General features: G+C 47.0%; 1 protein-coding gene across 1 annotated transcript in view; it reads right to left on the bottom strand.

The window, feature by feature from the left end:
• The window catches only part of Snd1 (staphylococcal nuclease and tudor domain containing 1), a 397,879-nt gene that overhangs the window by 76,427 nt on the left and 299,297 nt on the right, over nucleotides 1-22,155 (bottom strand). The window contains exon 16 of the mRNA XM_055608222.1: nucleotides 14,727-14,836. Coding sequence (XP_055464197.1) covers nucleotides 14,727-14,836 — 110 coding nt within the window. The remainder of the gene's footprint in view (nucleotides 1-14,726; nucleotides 14,837-22,155) is intronic.

Raw genomic sequence — 22,155 nt, 5'->3', positions numbered from 1 at the left:
TATATATATATATATATATATATATATATATATATATATATATATATTTTTTTTTTTCACTCAATGCTCTATGGAGAAATGTAGATTTCTATTCTAAATTTTTCTAGCCAACAAAGGAAAAGTTCTATTTTAGTTTGTTTGACATGGAAATGTCTATAATGAGATTGAATTTCCTGTATTATATTTGCTTTGCCTTCTTCCATCTTTGCCTAAAAATGGAGTTTCTAAAAAACCAGAAATGCTTTTTGTATTCAGGCCTAGCAGGAATGAGGCTGCCTTGGCTGGAGGAAGAAGATGGTGTGAGCCTAAAACCCCAGTGGAGCAAGACGATGTGCCATCTGCTGCACTAGCTGCTGCATCTCCAAAGCATGCCCAGCCTGTGGTCTGCTGCCGTTTTAGGAGCTGAGCCACCAGCATTTCCCACCCATGGCAAGCCTTGAACCTTTGTACTGTGGCTGCCAAGATGATGTGAAAGCATGGGGCTACTTTCCAGATTAGTGGAAAACACATTAAAGGAAAAACAGTCTTCTCGTCATCTCCAGCCATTTATAAAGCAAAGCTGTAAACCAAAGCTGAGGAAGATGATGGAACTATCAGGTGCTCCCCCACGACTCCATGTAAGACATTAATCATTTATTAATGATTCATGGGAAAGGAACAATCATCCTGCTGGCAGCTTCCCAGAGAGCTGGCTGCCTTTTACAGAGCAAGCACACAGAAGTACCTGACACAGGCACATGGGGCTCCGGTGACACCTCCCTGCTGGAAGAGGGATGTTTAAAATAGTGCCCTCAACCCACTAGGCACTCAGAAGTCTGAGGGAGATGGCAGTGCCCTCTGGAGAAGCCTGGCTAAGTGCTGGGCTAACACAAAAGACTGCAGCCCCTGACAGCAACAAGCAGCCAGCCATTGGACCAGCATTCCACACTGAGTATGTGCCATTAACCACATACTCAGGTAAGTGGCCAAGCAGCACCATCCTCCAGGAAGCTCCTCCCCCATACGACTTCTCTACTGAAACTCAACCAAGGAAGATGTTTCTGAGAATTAGCCTTCTTTGCATGCCAGCAGTGAACCTCAGCACGGATAAAAAGGAATACTGATGAGCTTGAGTGAGAATTCTGGGTAAGAAGCAATAAAATTCTTATCTTCATATATCTGAGACGCAGCAGTGGGGTTAGCCAATTTGGCTCTGTAGTCAGTTCGAACTTCCCTCTGTAGAGTCCTGGGATTAAAAACTAGTCTTTCCTAAGGTGAGTTGCTATTTGCAACACTGTACTAAGGTGAGTGCTCTGTTGTGAAATGGTGTTAGTTGTACATTGAAAACTGTTCTCCACCACAAGTGAGAGCAGATAGGACTAGTGAAGGTAGACAGCTCACATCTGTCCACACATACTCCTTCCATGCTTATTTCTAAGATCAAGAGAAGCTGATAAGAACTGCCTCTGTGTTTATCCCTAGGAGGACACAATACCCCTTAACCATAAGAACCCTTTCTTCATGTCCCAAGCCTCCCTAGATGCAACCCTGGCCGTGGAGAAATGATAAACCTTAACTTCAGCAAAATGGAGCCATATAGAGGGGCCATGGTCTTTGCATTCACCACATTCAATTTACATTCTGTAGAGAAACAGACAATAAAAGAATGCCACACACTTTTGGAAAAATGAGAGGGGGTACTGCTGAGAGCGACAAAGCAATGTTGACTAACTGATGCCAAGCTGACTGTCTTCGATGGCACAGCACATGTGGTGAGTCCTTTAGATAAGCCAGGAAGCCAAAGAACAATTTTACTCATCATCGATCTCCCTCCCACCCTATCTCCCTACCTATCACCCTATCTATCTATCTGTCTGTCTGTCTGTCTGTCTGTCTACCTCCCTATCTATCCTTATTAGTTATTGTTTTTTTTTTTTTCCGCCTGTGATTAGAAGAGCCAGACATGGTGGCTCCTTCATTTCCATCCTAGAAACAGAAGCAATACTACTTGCAGATCAGCAACCTGATAGGCAGTCAAGTCAGTGGTGGCTCAGTAGAAAATGGATAGCTTATGATAAATGTTGCTATTGCCTCCCATTTTTCCTTGCTATCACTGTAATCAATAAGGGAAAAGGTGAATTGCTATCGATCTCTTTAACACTCCTGAACGATACTGTACAAATTACAGAAACACAAGGAGCAGGTGAAGAACTGGAGAGAGGAAGGACAGACTCATGTCAGCCTGGGCCAAGTGAAGCTGCTGTATTTTTCTGGAGTGGTCTTCTAATCACTGGGCAGGCATGCTTGGGGGCCCTGTGACTGTCATGAATAGCCCCCGGGCTCACACCTTCCAGGCTAGCACAAAGCATCTCAGTGCCTCCACTCGCTTTTCACATGCTGCTGTGCTTCTGCACGGCACTGGGCTCCCTAAGCCGCACAGCTGCCCTTGAGAGAAGGCTAGAAGCCATGCACTGAGCCTTGAGAGGGCTCTGAAGTCTCATGATTTCCAAGTTGCCATACTTTAGTGGTGTTGAGCTGGCCCATCTCAGCCACTGACTACAATTTTGTATGGATAACAAGAATCCACAGTGTCAAGGGCATTCTCTGGCAAGACCTTATTAACCCATTTCTAGGTCACATGCTAAGAAAACATAAATAGGTATCAAAAATGTGAAACTTGTACTCACTAAGAACAAATATCATGGCTCCAGGTTGAACAGCATGATATAAAGATCAGGGGTCTTGGTTAAAATGTTATAGACCTTTTCTTAATTCTGAAGGAAACCAACCACATTCACACAGGGAAGAAGACAGATGTGCAAATACAATCTTATTCAGACAACCAGGAAGAAGGAGTGTTAGATTCATGGGCATAGCAACACATAACAGGAAGATAACATATTCAGTGTCTGTTCTCATCTTCAACTCAGAGCCTCATCCAACAAGTCAATTACAAAGAGGACTGTGAGAGCTGCTAAGTCCTGTGGATTAGGTCCTGCTAAGATACCTTGCTTAGCAGGACCTGACGTGTAGAAACTGCTAACATCTCACATATTTGATGTCGGAAAAGGGGAGCACCCCCCCCCACTATATATCTATCTGTATCTCTATAAAAGTTTAATGCAGTAGGGCATAGAATTATCCGTAGTTCTGGATCGCAGTTCTGTCAGTTAGCCCTGATGACTGAGAAGCTGGTGAGAAAACAAAACAAAAACCCCTGTGTGGTCAGCATTCCCGTTTGAGGCCACATAACACTCTCAGGTATCAGCTGGGGCCTAGGTCTCCTCCGGAAACTCCCCACCTTGTGTGAGCACCCCCTTTATTTGACATTCTTAAAGCAGAAGAGAGCTTTAGTACCCCAATCTTGCAATAGTAAAACCAGGGCAGGCGGTCAACGTACAACATGAAACAGAATCCAGACTTAAAACTGGCATGTGAAAACAGCAAGCGCCCTCAGGATGTTCCTGGCACCCTTGCTTAAATGGTTCTCCAGAGACAGTGACTGGGTGTGACTGCATACCTTTGAAAACTGTGACCCACAGTTCACCGGGAACCCCACCTTCCTCCCACAAATACCTGAAAGCCCAAAACACGGAGCAAACTTAAATGCAAGTTACAAAGGTGCTGATGTGCTGAGTGGAAGTGCTGAGATTAGGAGGAGGAAGCGCTCAAGTGCACCCCAGACATTTGGAAATGCCCACGTCTGCAGCCTGGACGCTGAGGGGGAGCTCTCTCTGCCAGGCAGGCTGAGAACTGGCCATCCACTCAGGAGATGGGGCACACGGCAGTAAGAAACAACTAGTCCCGCCCTACAAGGAATCTTCCTATTCTGAAAGTGACCCTATTCTAAAATTACCAAGTGGCAGGTGGCCAGACCAAAAATCCATATCCAATCAGTGGTAATGGACTATTTGTTGCATTTCCTCATATAAGGTTACAGTGCTGCCATAAAAGGCGCAGATCAGTGGTTTTGGAGTGTGCCGGAGAGGGAGCAGCCCCCTCATACCACAAGCTATAGACTACAGAGCTCTCACCTGGCAAATGGATGCAGATGTGGCCCTCTGGAAGACATGAAGGGTATGTGGTGCCTGCACCATATTCCACCTCAGCCAGCCTCTTTCTTTACTACTAAAAACAAGTCTACCGCAGCATCACAAGACAGGAAAGGAAGAAAAAGGAAGAATGATGTTAATTTGGGAAGAGAAAGGTCAAGGGAAAGGGGTCTGTGGCACACGCTTTCATTCCTACTTGAGCCATCACTCCTATAAGGAAGGCCCCAAACAAAGCCCCTGCCCCTTTCCGGCCTGGGTAACACCTACATCTCTCCTTAGGGCTCCTGCTGGCATATGCTAGCTCCAAGTCTTCCAACTTAGTACACATCAAGGACAAACATACGGGGGTCTTAGACTGCTGTGACTGTAGAAAGAAAGGAAAGCACCACAGCTCCATTTGAGAACAAGGAAGCCTGGGCTGCCCGGAGTCTAGAAGACCATTCCTCTCTCACTCTCATGTGTGACCCGAGGGACCACACATGGCCAGGATTCGTATGTCAGTAGAGAGAAGCAGGGGACAATGGTAGCTTAGGCAGTAAAGGTACTTGGCCATTATTTCTCAGACACCTACAAGGTGGCTTTCCCTTCTTGTAGTGGTAGTTGGCCTTATCAGTTCATAGTCAAGTGGAGAAAAGCCTTCTTGCAAAGGTTAACACTCTTGGGAAGGCCTTTGCTTTTCAAAGTGGCACTCCTTCAAAGGAAGTAGTTTTGATGTCTGGGACACGAAGAACCAATGGCAAAATGACCCCTGTCTTATCATACTCAGAAAAAAAAAAAAAACAAAACTGGCTGATACCCAAAGATATTTAAGGGCTTGTTTGAGAACTTAGACCAAGGATGGCAAATGGGTTTCTAGCTAAATGCCAAATCCATCCAATTGGTAGGAGCATTAAAAAACAAAACAAAACAAACAAACAAAAAAGAACCAAAAGAAAAAACAAAACTAAAAGAAAACAAACAAACAAAAAAACCTTTTCTTTTTTTTCTTTCAGAGACAGGGTCTCATATACAGCCCTTGCTGGTCCAAACAAACCATGCTGGTCTCTAGTTCAAGAGATCTGCCTATCTCAGCCTACTGCGTGCTGGGATTAGAGATACATTCCACCATAATCCGCTCAACCGTTAGCAGCTTTGATGAACATGAGAAGGCTCAGAGCCCTGGGACAAAGTATGTCATGTTAACCACAGTGTAAGACTGGAAGAGGGGGAGGCAGTGCATGTCTCCTGCTGATGCTCACTTACACAGGTCTGGGGCTGAGGTAGTGAACCACGCATCACTTCTGTTGATTCTGACACGAATACTGATCGCCGCACCTGCACCTGTATCAAGTCTGCCACCGACTGTGGTGCAGTGCTTTATCCACGTTGCAGCTGGAGTCCCACATCAGCAAAACCAACAGAGAATTCGCGTCACTAAGGAAGTGATGCTGCACACTGCTGCTCATGGAGCGTCCAGGAACCAGCAGGTCCTGTGGCGAGCATTTACATAGACATGCCGTCTTCACACTCTTTATACAACCAAGGCGGTCAAATGTAGCAGGACCGCCGCACAGCACAACAGGAACACGGTTCAAGTGAGCCGCAGTGCACAGTGAGACTGGCCTGGCTCTGAGGTGGAGGGTTGTGTCTAAGGCCAGGCAGGAAACGGAAATAAGGAGCCAGGGCTGATTCTTCACATCACTAACTTTTCGTTCTGTGACCAAGAAGTGAAAGATGTCCTTACACTGCAGTGAAGATGAGTCTGGGAATGAGCTGTCCCCTGTGGCTGTGACACTCTGCTGTTTGGGCCAGGTTTAGGCTATCTCCACTGTCACTTCTCAACCTTGCTCATAATCTTAATTCATGCACAAAAGCATCTTGTAACAGACCATTGGTCACTTTCACTTTCAAAATCCGTTTAGGTTCAGCTGACCAGAAACTGTCACCGTCGGAGTGGCACGTGGGAAGTTCATCGGCAGAGCTGTGTTTGGAGCACAGAGGCTGCCTAGTCCTTGGTAACAGACCGAGGCAGTGGGTGAAAGGAAGGCGGAATTAAGGTCAGCTCAGCCACCACGACGGTCACGCCTATGTCCTTGGGGGAGTCACACGCAGAAGAGCAGAATGTTAGTGCTACCTGGAGAGCAAACGCAATCTGCAATCTGCTTGTCCTTTGCTGGCGGGTCAGGCAGCCTTGCCCGGATATACTATGAGCTGTGCTCTAAAAAGGCATCAATTGAATTATGCAATACCAAAGAGGCGGGGGACATTTAGGCAGTGGGTGTGGCTTAGAGTGTTTGGGACAAAGAAAACAGGAAGACACTAGAACTGAAGACTCTGAACATGCCACCATGACTGTGGGTGCTGCGGGTGTAGGCAAAGTGTTGGGGTCCTGCATGGAACTCTTCTGACAAGCAAGAGGCAGGTGTGTATGGGGTCATCCTTTCTCACCTTTGACAGCCCCACCAGTGGACATTTACAATGACCAATCAGGAAAGGAGAAGCCAGGAACTCTGCCTCAGGAGCCTCGACTCCACCTCAATTAAAACACATGGCACCCAGCTCCCCTAGCCCAAACCTTGCTTTGGGGGGCATTTAGCAGTCCTTTCTTCTTGATAACACTTTTCCATTTGTTCTGGGTCACAAGGCCTTCATAGCTCCCGGTAGCCCAGGAAAATGAACATGCCCAGCAACAGCTGCCGCCCACAGGGACTACTCGTAATGAACGCGTCTGTCAGAACAGACAGTATCAAATCTGGTGAGGGGAGGGACTCTGCTTGGTGTGTCTCTGTGTGAAGGGTTTTCAGGACCCTGTGTCTACACTAATGCTCTTAGAGCCAGCACGTGCACAAGCCTTCTCAAGGCCTCACTTTAAAGGACATTCAAATGAGTACTGTGGATCATTTAGGTGGAAAAACGCAAGAAGAAATCATGTTTGAGTCTTTCCATCTTCACCCTGGGACTGATCTGGGTCAGGACTAAAGATGAAGAGAGGAGAGCAGTGTGCCAGGATCGTCTTGGCATTGCCAAGGGTGCTGCTGCTTCTACTTGGGGAAGGAAAGTACAACTTCAGGTCCAAGCACTATATTTCTTACTTAATTTTTGATGGAACAACAGTACAAGAAACAAGCTGACCTGGCAGAGAAAAATCCAAGTCTCTCAGAGCAGAGTTTGCGACAGTGGAGACCAGTTCCTAAGGGAGTGGGAGGGTGCTTCTGCTGAATAGGATGTTCTTCCTGGGGACAGAATCACACCTCTGAGACCCTCTTCTATGCCCCAAAGAGGCACACCTCTTCTGTTCCACACTCATGCCTGTCCCACCCTCATTTCCTACAGCAGAGGGGGACAAGGTGTGGACAGTTTTCTGGAGGGCACTGAGGCCTATCATTTAGACAGCCCCTATGACACACAGGTAATAGGACCTCAGCCAAGCCAATGACAAATTAGTCCCAGCAGCTATTTCAGAAGAATGGATGTAATTCTATGCTTGACTGGCTATGAAAGTTCTCAGCAGAAGAACAGAGGAATAGCAGAGCTGAGCCAGCAGCTCTGCAGAGAGGAACCCCACAGGAGCCAGCATGCAGGCTAAACTTGCTGAGGAAGGCCACTGGAACCTGTCCTAGGAGTTAAATCTGACAGGGAGACCCAGCAGGCTAGGGGAAGGAGAAAAAAAAATGAGCACTGTGACAGCAGCACCCATTTGAAACTTTTACTGTAAGCCCCCAATCCTTCTTGAGATGAGGGTTCACTATGTAATGTGGGCTGGCCTTGAACCGGAGGCAGCCTGCCTGTGTCTCCTCAGTGCTCCAACTGAAGGTGCACTACCACCTGGCTTCCTGACATCTTATGGTGCTATCTTCATTTATAGGCTTGGGATGGGGCTTGAGGTCTCTTCTCCCTGGGGATTGCGAAGAACCTGGAAAGAGCTTCAAGCCCAAGAGGAAAAAGGGTCAGATAGCAGTTTGACATTCACATAGTGTTTACAACTCATCTTGTGATAGGCATTTGTGGGGGCCTAACCTTTAAAATGATCCCTTGGGCTAACAGTCTGATCAGCAAAAGCAGAGGATAAAAACATACAAGAGAGGGAGACAAGAAAATGTACTGGAAAACTGAACTTTTAGACGACCACAGTTTTTTTCAAAGCACTGAAGCTTTTTCTATAACACCAAACCATTGTTTCCTTTGTGTAAGTGTACGGTTAGGGTGATAGGGAAAGGCAGAGAAGAAAGTCTGTAGAAAGTGCACAGAAAGGTCAAGTTTATAGGAGTTCCTCAGCTAAAAGCCACATATTCTGCCTTAGAACTCTAATGCCTCCCTTCCTCTCCCACGTTGTGTAGAACTTCCAAGAGAAGCATAAATAACAACAGAGCAGGTCTTCTTCCTAAGCCCCAAAGCTGGAGAGGAGTAAATACCTCGCTCTGGAGGAGCCTGAGCATCCCGTGTGTACTGATACAGAACCACGGGCTCCACAGGGCTGTTCTGACAACATGCAGATAGGAAACAAACGACGAGACCCAAGGCTGGGCAGTGGCCAAGTTGATGTGTAAGTTAGAGGCGACACTTTATCCAGAAGCAAGAGAGCCATGTACTTTAAAACAGATGCCTGTCTAGAGTGCGGCTTGCCTCCTAAGAAAAAAAAGACTAAAGAAACAGGAATGTGGGTATCCATTACCAGATGGAGGAAAACATTCACACAGAAAGCAAGGTCCAGAGCAGCTGAACAGCACATGAAGCAACGAGTCAGACGGTCAAAAGATGGAAGAACTACAAGAGCAGAGAAAATACCCTGGGAGCCAGGGTCACAGCAAACCCCTTAGCCCAAGAACAGAATCAGAATGGAATGTTTCATGGAACAGTGTCAGCAAATTTTGATCTCTGGGAAAATCCTTTAGTTCTAGACACTCTGGAGTTGGAAAAAAAAAAAAAAAGATAAAAGTGATTCCTGTTTGATAGCAGAATTAGCAGTATTTTTGAGGAGCAAAGTACTTGATGGTGAGTGCAGATATTTCTATTTTAGTATCTGTCTTACTTTGAGAGGAACAGGTGTAACTTAGTTTCCTTGACTGTGAGACTGGGATAACAATTTCTGCACACATTTGTTGTGAAGCGTATAAAGGGATTAAAAAAAAAACACATAGAAAACACGATAAAATGAAGGTCCCTTTTGTTGAGTCCCTCTCTATGAAAACAACAGTGAACTATGAACAAACTGAACTTGCAAACCATCACTGGTGTGTGCTGGACTGTCAAAGGTGGGTTAGAAAAACCTTTCTCTCCCAACAGAAAGCGCCTGTAGAGGAAGAGCCATTTAGAGAAGGCTGCACACATATCCCCCTTTCTCCGGGATGGTGCCTATGATAATCTAGAATAAAGTGACCTCTGCACAGAAATGAAACACAGCTAAGCAGCCTGCTTACTTTTCTAGCAGGCAGTTACTGGCTCAGTGAGAATACCTAGTGGACACGGCAATCAGCACGTGTGAGAGCAGGCTTCACTGGAGTCACCCAGGCCAGGTGAACTGCAGCCTCTTGGATTTGCCAGGACTGAATCACCCTCTTCCTCGCCCTCTTCCTTCCATGACTCCCTGGCAGCGAGAAGGCTACCTGAGCAGATGAACTGGAGGCCTAGAGAGCACAATGCACAGCGCTGGTGGGGCACTCTGGGGCTCAGCCAGAGAACGCAGGAGAGAAAGGCACTGGGTTAGAGCAACCTTCAACCCCCTTTCACACAAGAGGCACTCTAACATGAATCCTAAGTGAAGGAGACCGGGCCCATTTTTCTTTTTATGCCAAGCTTTCTTTCCTAGGCAGACCACATCCCTCCTTAGATATATCTAGTGATCAGGATAGGGGCACATTCTTCCAATAGGCATTTTCTTCCCCCAACAGCAACAGTTGCTTAGAATGCTTTAGTCTTTGCCTTTTAAAAATTCAAGGGTTAGGGGCCAGCAGAAAACTAGGGCTGTGCCAGGGTTACTAAAGCTGCAGAGTGAGTTCCCTAGGGGGAAATTTTCCCTTCTGATGCCAGCAGGAAGAGGGTAAATAGGTCAGGGCCATAGCCTGAGTGTTCAACTGGAGCTGTCCAGCATGAGGGTGTCATTACCCAGGCATCATCAAGGGAACCATTTTGAGGTCTTAGAGACGATGAAGGGGTCCTCAAAATACACTGTGAGCCCCTGTAGACTCTTCCTCCAAAGCCGTATCTAGTACAGCCTGGAACTAGGAGGGAGTTAAATTGTAAAGGTAGGAGGATCATGAGCTCCAAATCGGACTGGGCACAAGGACCTGTCTCAAGCAAAGATGCGACAATGAGTTTTTATTAATATCTTACATCTCCTTCTTTTAAAGTTCAGGTTTCTCCAACAGGACAACAGCTGGCATGCTGTCATGTAGTGACGGGTCGGTGAGTATATGCTGGCTGGCCTTCTGGGAGACAATGTCAAAGGAGCACGAATGACCTGTATTCATGACAAATGCTTCAAAGGGCTCTTGGACGGTTGGATTGCTAGATCAATCTTTTAGACAGAAATACCAAGGCAAGGCAGCAAGAAAATCATATTCTCAGGACCACATGATAACTGGAGTGTGAAGTCCTAGGAGTTTGCACTTTTAAGCCGGTTATCCACCCATTAGCTAATGCTGTCTCTCATCACTACTTCTGGGAAGATGCTAGCAACAAGTCCAATTCCCTGTCTGGGAAATTGCACCAGATCTTCCTGTCCTTGGCAGTGCTGCAGGGAGTTGCTTTAAAAAGGCAGCTATATGGTGGGGGCGGGAGAAAGAGGATGAAATATGTCACGAAGCACATGCTAGCCAATGGGACCCAGCAGTTACACTCACATAAAACAACAATTTTATGTTGTGTGGCTCACAAACAGCCCAGCGCCTCAAGGTCAAAGACTTCTTGAAACCCCACATGGCTACCATGAGCTATTTAACCCAATTTAGCACAGTCTGTATTACAGACTGTAAGCAAACTTGTCTGCAGCCCATATGACTTCTGACATCATTATTCCACTCCATTACACTGACTTATGGTGTAAAAGCAGTCATAGACAAACCAAAAAGAATCACCATGTATATATTTCAACAAAACTTTATTTGTACAAAGCTGGCAGAGGGCCAGATTTGCCCATTTTGGTGAGGCTGGGAGGAGATGTGGAGGGCTTTGGATTTCCCTTGACTAAATTTAAATGCCCAGGAAGGCCCTGGGCTGCTCTGAGCTGTAGCTCTGGGAACCAGGTGATAACCTGCCTTGGGGTTGGCAGCTCTACCTGCTTTCTAGACCACTTCCCAGGACCAGAATTTCTAGCTTCAAGAGAACCAAGCCAAAGGAATCATCAGCTGGTGAAGCACCAGGCAGAAGACAGAAAAAAATAAGTGGTAAAAGGGGCAGGAGACACACCTAAGAACATGGGACTGAATGGTGGCTGCGAATGGAGTCAGCAGTGCTGTGCTCATAAGGAGAGCATGGCAGTCAGGTCTCAGGATATGAAGAGCATCTGAGACATAGAGAAAAGCCTTGTCTGCTCCACATGGGTTCCACACAGGGAGTGAGATGGAAAGGCAAGCAGTTTTCTATTCACTCAAAGCAGAGGGGAGGCAGGCGAGTATCTGTGACCTGCTCATCCAAGGCCAGGAAAATAGACTGAGCAAAGAGGGCACTATTTCAGTGTCAGCATCCTGAAAGCCAGCTTCCCAGCCTTTCCTTGACTGCCTGGTGACAGTGGCCATGATACTTTTTCTCTCATTCTAGATCGTTCTCTGGTCATGCTGTGTGCTTCCTCCTATGGGGAATCCAGTAAAAACTCTGAAATGTGACCTGAGTTTTTTTTCCCCTTAATAATACAGATTTATAGCATCTAGGGGAAAGCAGGCCAAGGCAGAGAAATCGTGGGCCCAAATGAGATAGCGTGAACAAAGGTTTGAAAACTTAAAAGGAAAGATGGGGCAGAGCCAAGGACAGTCAGATCTTCAAAATACTCAGCTATGTTAGAATATCAAAGAAGAGGCACGAGCCCAAAACTGGAGCTCAGCTAAGTGGCAGCCCGGCTCCTGGAGCCTACAAGGCGCAGGTCCACGTGGCCCAAGGAGCCTTCCCGCTGGCTCCCAGGCAGTCCCATTTCTTTTTCAACAGGATGGGCACCAGAACACGGGATTTCCCTCCTTTATGTCTGTGGAGGAGTGGGAAGGCAAGAACTCTGTTCTCTGAGGTATCTTATGGAGTAGGTGAAGTTACTACGCAGGGAATAGTAAATAAATACCCTTGATAAATGAAGACCTTCCTTGACTCTTACCATTTAGAGAACAGTTTTCATCTATTCTATAAAGGGAAATGCCCAGGAGAGTCGGCTACAGCTGGCTCCTTTAGTCAACATCCTAAGTTATTTGAAGTTTAGGCCATACTCCCATTTCCTCTGGATAATGACCTTTCAAAACAGTTTGACCAAGTAATCATATCAGCTGCTAAGACCATGCTGAATGTTCATTATAGACAGACCCTAAACAAAGGGCTATGAGAGACTGGGCCACTACAATCAAGAAAGACAAATATCAACTCTGGATTAGACTAAGGTTCTGCAAACTCATATGGCAGAGGCATCAGTGAAAGTGGAGAAAAACGCCACCTTTCCCCACCGGTAAGTATTAAAAATACACAGAGAATGGTACAACCACAATGACCAGGAGGCAGTGAGAGCTGTTGGCCATTACTTTTAGCCGTCATCCGGGGACCAATGGCCAGGAAGAAAAGTAGCAGGGCAAACGAGGTGAAAAGAAAGTGTCACTTTAGGACAGGGGTTCTCATCCTGTGGGTTTGAGGGTTCCTTTGAGGGTTGAAAGACCCTTTCATGGGGAAGGGGTCACCATCAGAAAACACAGATATTTACATTGTGATTCTTAACAGTAGCAAAGTTATAGTTATGACGTAGCAACAAAAATAATTTTATGGTTGGGGTCACCACAACATGAGGAAGTGTATTAAAGGGTCGAAGCATTGGGAAAACTGAGAGACACTGATTTAAGGAAGAAGATCCAGGTGAGATGTGATGTGGACAGTTCAGCTTCTCACAAGTATCTCAGTGTTTCCTCCCCATGTGAGCACAAGAAGCCAGCAAGAATCTGCTGTTATTCCAGACTAGCAGTATACACCTTTAATCCCAGCACTTGGGAGGCAGAGGCAGGCAGATCTCTTTTGAGGCCAGCCTGGTTGACATAGTGAGTTCCAGGACAGCCAGGGCTACACAGTGAGACCCTGTCTCCAAACAAACAAACAAACAAACAAACAAGCAAAGGAAAGAGGAGGGAAAGCATCTCCTGCTACTTCCTCTGTGGCGCCTGCAGGTCACAAACTGCCACGCACTCACTTGCTCTCCCAGTTCCTGTTTAGCGCAGCACTGAGAGGTCCACAGGGTCAGAAGGAAAGCCCACAACATGTGCCCTTCTACCTTATCTTCAAACAGTGGAGGGCGGGGGTGGGCACTGCTCTCCTTAAGTGATAAAAAGTCAAGCGGACTGTGGGGTGACATGTCTGTACAGGGGTCACTATCAAGGACTTCCACTTTTCAAGGAGAAGGGCATCATAACAGAGAGAATGGATAGCAACGCAAGGCTGATGAGCTGTTAAGCGTAGCCCAGCCCGGCCACTGGATGGCCAGAGGCAGCATGACCCAGGCAGCAGCAGCAGCAGCTGATGTTTGGGAGGTGGAACAATACCTCTTGAATAGAGGAGTCAGGATTCTTGGGCCAAATTAATTTCTTTTACTAAAACAAGAAGACAAGTGTTAGGGAAATCCCCAAGTGGTGGCTATGGACAGGAACAGTAGTGCTGAGTTTAAAAAAAAAAAAAAAAATGGTGGACCTCTCAGAGCCTGGGTAGCCCAGCATTAGAGCTGACCTGAACTTCCACAGCCCCCAATGTCGATGTAACGGCTGATGGGTCAAAGGAAGTGAGATGCTGAAGTTGCTGCCCAGGGTTGTCCAGCACTTACTATCTTGAAGCCCACACATGTGCTCTTAGGGATCTGGAGAGCCACGGGAAAGCCGAGAGAAAAACATAATCCCCAAACTGCGCACTGTCCCTGCAGAGCCCTGGGACTCTGACTAAGGAGGAGGGGTACACAGACCCCACTCCTATCTGTGAGGAGACACGTTTCCCACTGTTCCCTCCTTGTGCTCACTCAGCAGCGTGAATGGTTGCACACGCCTGTCTGCCAAGGAAGAATGGAGTAAAAGTAGCAGGTAAAAGGGCACCATGGCAGCAGAGAGCCTAACTCCTGCCTGCAAGACTCAGCCCAACAGGCAGATACAGAAGTACAATTAAATTAAGTCAGAAAACCCGCTACAGAAAATGCAATTACTCAAAGATACAAATAAATGTTCAAAGAAAATTGGCCCCTGACAGGGTTAGTCAAGCTTCTAAATCCAGCTGGAGGCAGGCGGCTCAGGCTAATTCGCCAAGGAGGAGGCCTGCAAAGCTTAAGCTGTCTGCATCAGGATCCCAGTCGGGCTGGCCTCATGTGCCAGGTAACCAGTGAGGAGGAACAATTTGGGGGTGGCCAAGGAAACAAGACGTGGGCAGACAAAGGAATGGCTCATGGTCGGCAAGGCTGAGCAAAGGAAGTGGCAACAGACTCATCTCTGACATGGCAGGAAACTGAGGCCTGGGAGCAGGACTGTGTGCCCCTCCCACACAGGAAGCTGCCAGAAGCCGCCCTACCTCTCGCTGCAGCACTAGTTCCTTGGTGAAAAGAGTGGCTTCCTCGCTGAACGGCTCTCCCTCCTGCACCAAGCCTGGGAGGTTTCGGGCTCCCCTGGGACATTCAATGCCTGTAGCAGGAGAAAAGGAAAGTGTGTGAGAAAGTGTGCAGAGACACTTCCCACCCCAACACTCTCAACCTGGTGGGATCTTCCTGATGCTCCCCTTGGCCCTTCCAGACCCTCAGCCTAACAGCTTTAGCCACTGCTTAAGTAACTAGCTTTCCTCACCTAAAGAACACTGGCAGCCCAGCCACGTGCCACCAGAGAACAACCGCAGCTGGCTTCCCGACATTTTCTCCTTATTATTTGACTTTATGCCAGAACCCAAAGTGTTAATTCAGTGTCACTTTCCTTTTCCAATAAACATCCCCTCTGTCCTCAGGCTGTGCTTTGTACACTAGGACCATCAGTGGCAGAAGAAAACAGAATACTGATGAAACAGGAGTTGTCTGGAGCCAGAGACAATGGCTTCGCAGCCTAGTCTAGCATTTGTGATCTTCATGGCCCTAAGTAAATGAACAAAGGCTCAACTCCTTGTTTGTAGACGAGACATAACACATCTTCTCTGTTTAAAGGTGCTATGTTAGCTCAGGAGAGATTATGGAGTAAGATCTTAGAACAATGCTGGTTACTTCAGCGATCACCATCATCTCCATTACTATCATTACCAGTCTTACCAACTCTCATGTTTAAAATCTCAAGATTTTCTTGACCCCCATAGCAAGCATGTAAGATTCATGAGCCCAGAAACCTCTCCTGCATACTTGTTTATTTCCAGTGATGGTACTTTGTACAAAATATACAACCACTGAACAACCTAGACTGCCTTTTCTGTCTTCGATTCAATCACTCATTCTGAAGATGTATTTATTACTAATAGTGGTCATATGTGATAGGCCATAAAGCAGGCTGCATTTTGATGTCTGGGTAAGACATAAATATTTCAAAGTGATTCAGATTGCAACTATAATAATGAAGGAAAAACTTGAGCCAGGCTAGAGACAGACAGGAAAATAAAGCTATGGCAATTCCAGAACAGAAAAGTGGTGAAAATCCGTGTCTCAGTTTCTGACCTCTGCTGGCTGTTGGTTCTGTAACACTCTGGGAAATAGAGGTCCACATGTGATGAGCCATGTGTGGCTGTTCACATTTCTAGTGTAGACCCAGAAGAAAAGGAAAAGGCTCCACGTCTGGTTCTCAGCAGACATAGAACACAGCTTTCTCTCTGAGCTGCTAGGCCAGCAGCGGAACAGATTATGCAAGATGAAGTTCTAGCTGGTGTGGGGGGGGGGGCACAGGAACAAACAGGCAGCTTTGGCTAGAGGCAACCAACACCCTCTCACCCTCGCACACATCAGCCAGCTGAAGGCTCTTTGCAAGTCTTATGGCTGGAAGACCAACAGGGCTGCTTTCCCTGCTCTTCAGTGACTACCAGAGGTGGAGAACTCCATTTTCTAAAAGACAGCAAGAACTCCTGGGGCCAAGAACCTGAGATTAACCCTGAAGAGAGAGCCGTGGCTAGAGCAAAATGCAATGAAAGATAGCCTGTGTTTTACACAACATCAATAGCCAAAAACACTTTTCATTTCAGATCTGCAAACTAAGCAAGAGAAGAATTGCCAGGGAGAAAAATGAACGATTCTGTTGAACTATTTTGCCACATACCCATAGATAAAGCATTGCTGCAGAGACAAGAATAAAGCAAAAACAAGTGTTTGGTCTGTTCCCGAGCCTCACAGCAGAACTGGGGTGCTGTTGGGCGGTCTGCTAAGCACCAGTGACCAGAACTTGTACCAGAGGTAAAAAACATTGAGGGTGTGAAGGAATGTTTTTCTAGAAGGGTACCCTAGGTCTCAGAGTCTCAACAGTGAAGTGCCAGCTTTGGCCCACATCACTTTTTGGTATTCTGAAATAGCAAGAGAGAGGTCAAGCCGCCAGGACCTCAGGAACACCCTATGGGATCTCAGCAGATGGTAAAGCTGCGGAAGCATGGCAGCTTAGTGGACCCAGCAGACCTGCATCGGGAAAGGCTTCCTTGGACCCTGAGACAAGTCCACTCGTTCTCTGTGGACAAAAGAGAAAGCTCTTCTCCAGCTCCAGCAGCCAGGCTTGAGCGTATCTAGAGGGAAAGGCCTGATCTGGGTGTTTTACTACCACTTTTAATGAAACAAAAAACATCCACACCAGTGCCTACAAGACATGGGCCAGGAAGAAAGAGATCTGTCTTGAACTCATGTCCCTTGCCAAGGGACAAGCGAGCCCTAGGTGGACTGCCAAACAAGAAGCAGATAGGAGGAGCAGAACCTGCGACTGGAGGAGATTTGTAGGCAGGCAGGGGAGGAGAGCGTCAACAGTCTTGCAGCAGTGACACCTGCAGACAAGGCCAGTGTAGGATGGTTCAGAGGAAAGAAAAGACACTTGCTGCCAAGCTGATACCCGGCACTCAACCTCCGTGGCCTACACAGCACAGCAGAGATGTGTGCATACACTGTCCTTCGACGCTACACTCATGCTATGGTGTATGAGTGTGTGCACATGTGACACACGTGTACACAGATAAATCAATGTGGAGGTCAGAGGTCAACCTAAAGGAATCAGCTTGGTGGCAGGTACCGTCAGCCACTGGGCCATCTCAGCAGCCCCATACATGTATCTGCATATAGGCTTATATCCTTACATATAACTAAATCGCCACACTGCTTAAACTTGACTAGATGCACCAAATGATAGTGTATTGTACTGTAGTTGGCTTTGGCACTGGATCCAAGACTTGAGTGGGTGGCCCTACACAGCCCAACAAAAACTGGAAGTGAGAGTCAGGCGTGGAAGGTGGGCAGACTCTCATGGTCCTGGAGCACCCAAACCCAGGGGTTTATGAGACTCCAGACTTGCTTTCTGTGTCCAAAGGGATCAAGAAACAAGGGATGTTCATCTCGTGATGAACAGGACAGGGTCCTGATTTTCACCGGTAGGAGTCAGAAAGGAAGTGCTCTGTAGCTCCTTCTGTCCAGGTCCACAGAGGACAACAGCCCACAGTGCACAGCTCCTTGCTGGGCTACTACCCCAGCTGTGCCACTTTCTCACCAATGAAAAGGAGAAAGAAAATAGACAGGAAGAAAGGTTGTGTTTCAATAAGGCTGCAGCAGCTGGGCTGTGCCTGGTGACCAGGAGAAACAGAGTTCCAAGCTGTGGAGGGCCTAAGATTGGAGATAGGGAGAGAGCCCTAGACATTCTGGCCAGTGTCTGAAGTTCTGGATACTGCGTATCGCCATTTAATGCTGCCTTTTCTGATAACAAGCTGAAGTGGGACTGCAGGCTGATAAGGATGTATGGACTCAGCTGTGCCTCCAAAGACACAGGCACAGAGTAAGAGCCTGGCTGATCAATGTTTCCTGACGTGCTGGGGCGATGACATGAGACTTGTGTTATCTCCTATCTCAGATCTGGGAGAAGCTGGTGAGCCATGCACTTTCCCTCCAGCTCATAAGAACCTTAAGGCCTATCTGCCTAAAGGTAAAAAATAATTGTTTTTCCTGGTTTTCTTGGGCTTTCAAGTATATAAATGGTTGAAGAAAACAACTTATGCTTTCACAACATAACAGAACACGTGCTTGATGGATGTAGGGTCAGGAGGAGAAGTGAAGTCAGGACATTGTAACGCTGGCTTCTGCTCTGCCACTAAGAACTACTGTCACTGGGCTCACAGTCTCTGTCCCTGACAGGAAGGGTCTACGAGGTCTAGCATGGCCATCAATCCTACAATTTGGTATGTCCTTTTCAGAACCCAAGGCTTGAGTCTAGGAGTGTGGAGTGCTTTCTTTGAAGTTTAAAAGGCTGGTTGTGGAGCAATCTATTAAAAAATTACATAGTTACAGACACTGACTAACTGGCTCAATTACAAAAAACACTTTGGTCAGTCAGCTTTGGAGCAAGAAGAACAAATTCTTGCTAATGACAAGATAATGGCCATATAAGAGATTCTATTGATGGTCAAATAAAGGTTACGCATCACTGTGAATATTTCAGAACGTATGCTGAATTTTGCAGTAATTAAGCTTCAGGACTCAGAGTGTGTCTGCTCTTTCCTGCATTGCACAGTGGGACTAAGGGGAAACATGGCCAATTTGCTCTGCCTAGAAGTGACAGCTTCCCAATGTCCATTAGTTCAGCAAACAAGGCAGGCATTATCAGAAGGAAAGAGAGCTAGTGGAAACAAAAACCAATCTGAAAGATTAGTCAGTGGTGCTGATTGCTTGTCCACTGTGCTCTCATTGCTGCCCCTGCCATCAGAGGAAGAGAGCAGAGGCACGCAGCAGAACCTCCTCTGTGTGCTTGAAACACTAAAAAAATCTCAACGTTTTCTCAAGCCTTCTTCCTTCTGTTTCACTAATGCCACCTAGCCCTGGCCAGGCACCACTTGGGAAGGTAGGGTTATCAGTATGAGAAAGTCTTCATGCTGAATGGGCTTCCTAGAACTTGTCGACTGTTAATACCTGAGAGACAACTGGAATATAGTAGGCAGACAAATGCACGCTCATCTGCGAGACTGTAACAGGCCGAATGCTGTGGCTGAGCCAATGGTGGGGCGTACCAGGCCCAAGCAGCGATGCTCTCCCACTCACCCTTCTACAGCTGGGAATGGAAAGGAAGAGCAGAAGTGGGGTAGCGAAGAGGGATGGACAGCTGTGGCCATGCCAGTCTGATCCTTTCTGGAACTGGATCTGCATGTACCACATGTAAAACACAAGCCTACTGAGGAACCACAGGAAGGAAGCAATAAACAGAGATGTACCTGAGGTTTCCTCACACTTATCTTCCAGGTCCTAGGATCTGCGAGATGTGACCCTGCTTAGAATCCTTAAAATGGCTCTCACTGACGTGCCTCTAAACCACCCTCTGCTTTCACTGTCACCATGAGTTATGGGAACCTAGTATTTCCAAGGGGGGGGGGATGACTCTGAAACTAACATAGGACTTGCTTTTCAGGGCAGAAACTGTCATACTTAGATATTTTTTTTCTACACCAGACACCCAGTAGACTGTCAAGCAACAAAGTAAATTCTCGGAAGTGTTGAGTGAACAGGAGTAAAAACACTGACGCTAATACATCTTCGATAGTACCAGGGGAAACTTTCCAACTGGCGACTGCTTCCTGAGCACAGTCTTTCCACATAGAGCCGCCCCCTTTCCACACAGCTGTCTGTAATGGAATAGACAGCATTAGCGAATGGAAGGACGAAGGCTTAGGTGAGCGGTGACCCATTTGGAAGACAGAGGTAGGTGTTTCATGGAAACACCAGAAAAGTTGACACTCTCCCATGGTTACATAACAGCTCAAGATGAGACACATGGCACAGCCACACCTATGTACGTCACTGGGCTCTGCGGTGTCACATTGGGAACACAGTTCAAGGTCAGAGATAAAGTAATCAAGTGTGAGTGGCAGTGTCTGAGACATCAGGGCACAGTTGAGGTGTTCAGTCTCCAACACAATGGGACAGAAAATGCTCCCCATGTATGATCAGCACTGGAAGCCACTGTGGCCACATGGAAACACAGAAAACTGGAGCACCCTTAAAGAGAGCCGGAGAAAATGACTCAGGGCGGGAAGGCCTGCCTTTGGAGGGAAGATAAAAGGTGCTAAATCTGTACAGCTCAGCTAGGCGGTGACTAAGAGGGTGACAGGATAACAATCTGCAAATATTTGAAAGGTGTAAACACAGAAAGGAGGGACGCTTAGCGGAGAGCAGGGCTATAATTATTAGGAAGGAGAATCTGGACAAAGTATCGGAAAACAGCGTGGAGATAACTACTGGGCTATAAATAAGTTTCCCGACAGCAATGAGAGCATTGTCATTGGAGCCCGTAGCTGAAAGGTGCTCAGCCACCCCCTCTGCTGACAACCCAAGACATGCACACCAGGCAACTGTGCCTTCATTGCCTACATTGTAGGAACAGATCTTAAGAATAACTCAACTCAAGTACTTCTGATTTAAGTACTACTGGTCTGTGAAACTGACATACACTTTTTGTTGATCTAGTCACAGAGGAGACAGAACAGCAGTTCTAGTGTGATTTTTACAACAACAAAACAACAACAACAACAGAAAAGGCTTTATCTGCTGGCAACATGCCTAGTAAGTAGTTACAGCAGGTTTGGGACAGATACTAGGACAGGAAGAGCGGACTGTGGGGTCACCCTCCTCTCCGGTTTCTAGTCCCATAGGCAGGGCAGCTTTTGAGTTTTCCAGTGGGAAAGTGTGGATCCTCTCCCTCCTTTTATGTGCACAGCCCCCTGGAGGAATCATCAAGGACAAGGCAAGGCAAGAGAGAACACCAAAATAAGCTTCCTGTCACACTGATTGCACTCCAGTACCTTTGCCTGAGTTCCTGCTGCTGCAGCTACTCAATTTATAATCCACGGGCTCTCTGCAGTTTTTACCCCCAGATTCAATTAGTTCCATTTCTGTACCTTCCTTGCTAGCTTTCTCCCTGCCAACAAGCAAGAGTGAAAAAGCCCCACTATACACAGAGAGCACGGCGCGTCAATTATGCATCCAGACCTGGGTGTGGGGAAAGGTGGCAGGACGCTTAGACGGAGTCCCTCAACCCTTCACAGAGAGGGGGGGCAGGGCACCTGCTCAGTCTTAAGAGATGCACTTGTCACTTAAAAATCGAATCAGTTCAAGCCGTTGGTTCTCAGCGCTGTTAACGCCGCACGTACCAAGGCTCCCTCTCCAGCTCTGCTCATAGGTGTGAGAGCGATCCAGAGGCCTTACGTGGCAACACCGCTGCCGACAGCCCAGGAATCGAGAAACCGTTCCTTAGGTAGTCCAGGAGGAAAGGTAAGTCGGGGGAGCCACTGGCCCTAAGAGCTAGTTCTGTGTGGTTTCAGGCCTCACTTTATATTAAAAAGTTCGTTAATAAAATAAGGATTTTACATTGTCTCAAATTCTTTATTCTCTCCCTTGTTCTCTAAAGCTCTGCCTTGTTTCCTCAGGGGAAGCTCGAATCTTGTGGGCCAACTTTGGAACATGCCACTGCTAAAGCTTTCTCAATGATCAGAATAAAGGGATAAAAGAAGAGTGAAGGGATCCTAATTAAAGGGATCAAACATCTCAGGTAATTGTAGTCAAGGGAGCCAGAAATGGGCAAGAGCTAAAAATGAATGCTCTTAGCTTAGAGTTTTTAAGGACAGATTTTATTAGGTTGTGCTGGTTTTGTGATGTTTGATGCATCTGCTGAAAGACCGGGGGCCTGAGTTAATTGGGTGCCGGGACAATAAGGCTGAGGCTCCACGCTGCAGAGCGAACTGCAGCCAGCCAGCTCTGAAGTAAGAGGGGTAAGGAGGAAGGTAGCTGAGGTGGGTGCTGCAGGGCAGGGCTGTT

The sequence above is a fragment of the Psammomys obesus genome, unplaced genomic scaffold (genome assembly GCF_907164565.1).
Source record: "Psammomys obesus unplaced genomic scaffold, mPsaObe1.curated_primary_1811, whole genome shotgun sequence".
NCBI lineage: Eukaryota > Metazoa > Chordata > Mammalia > Rodentia > Muridae > Psammomys > Psammomys obesus.
This window is presented reverse-complemented; position numbering and strand designations above follow the sequence as displayed.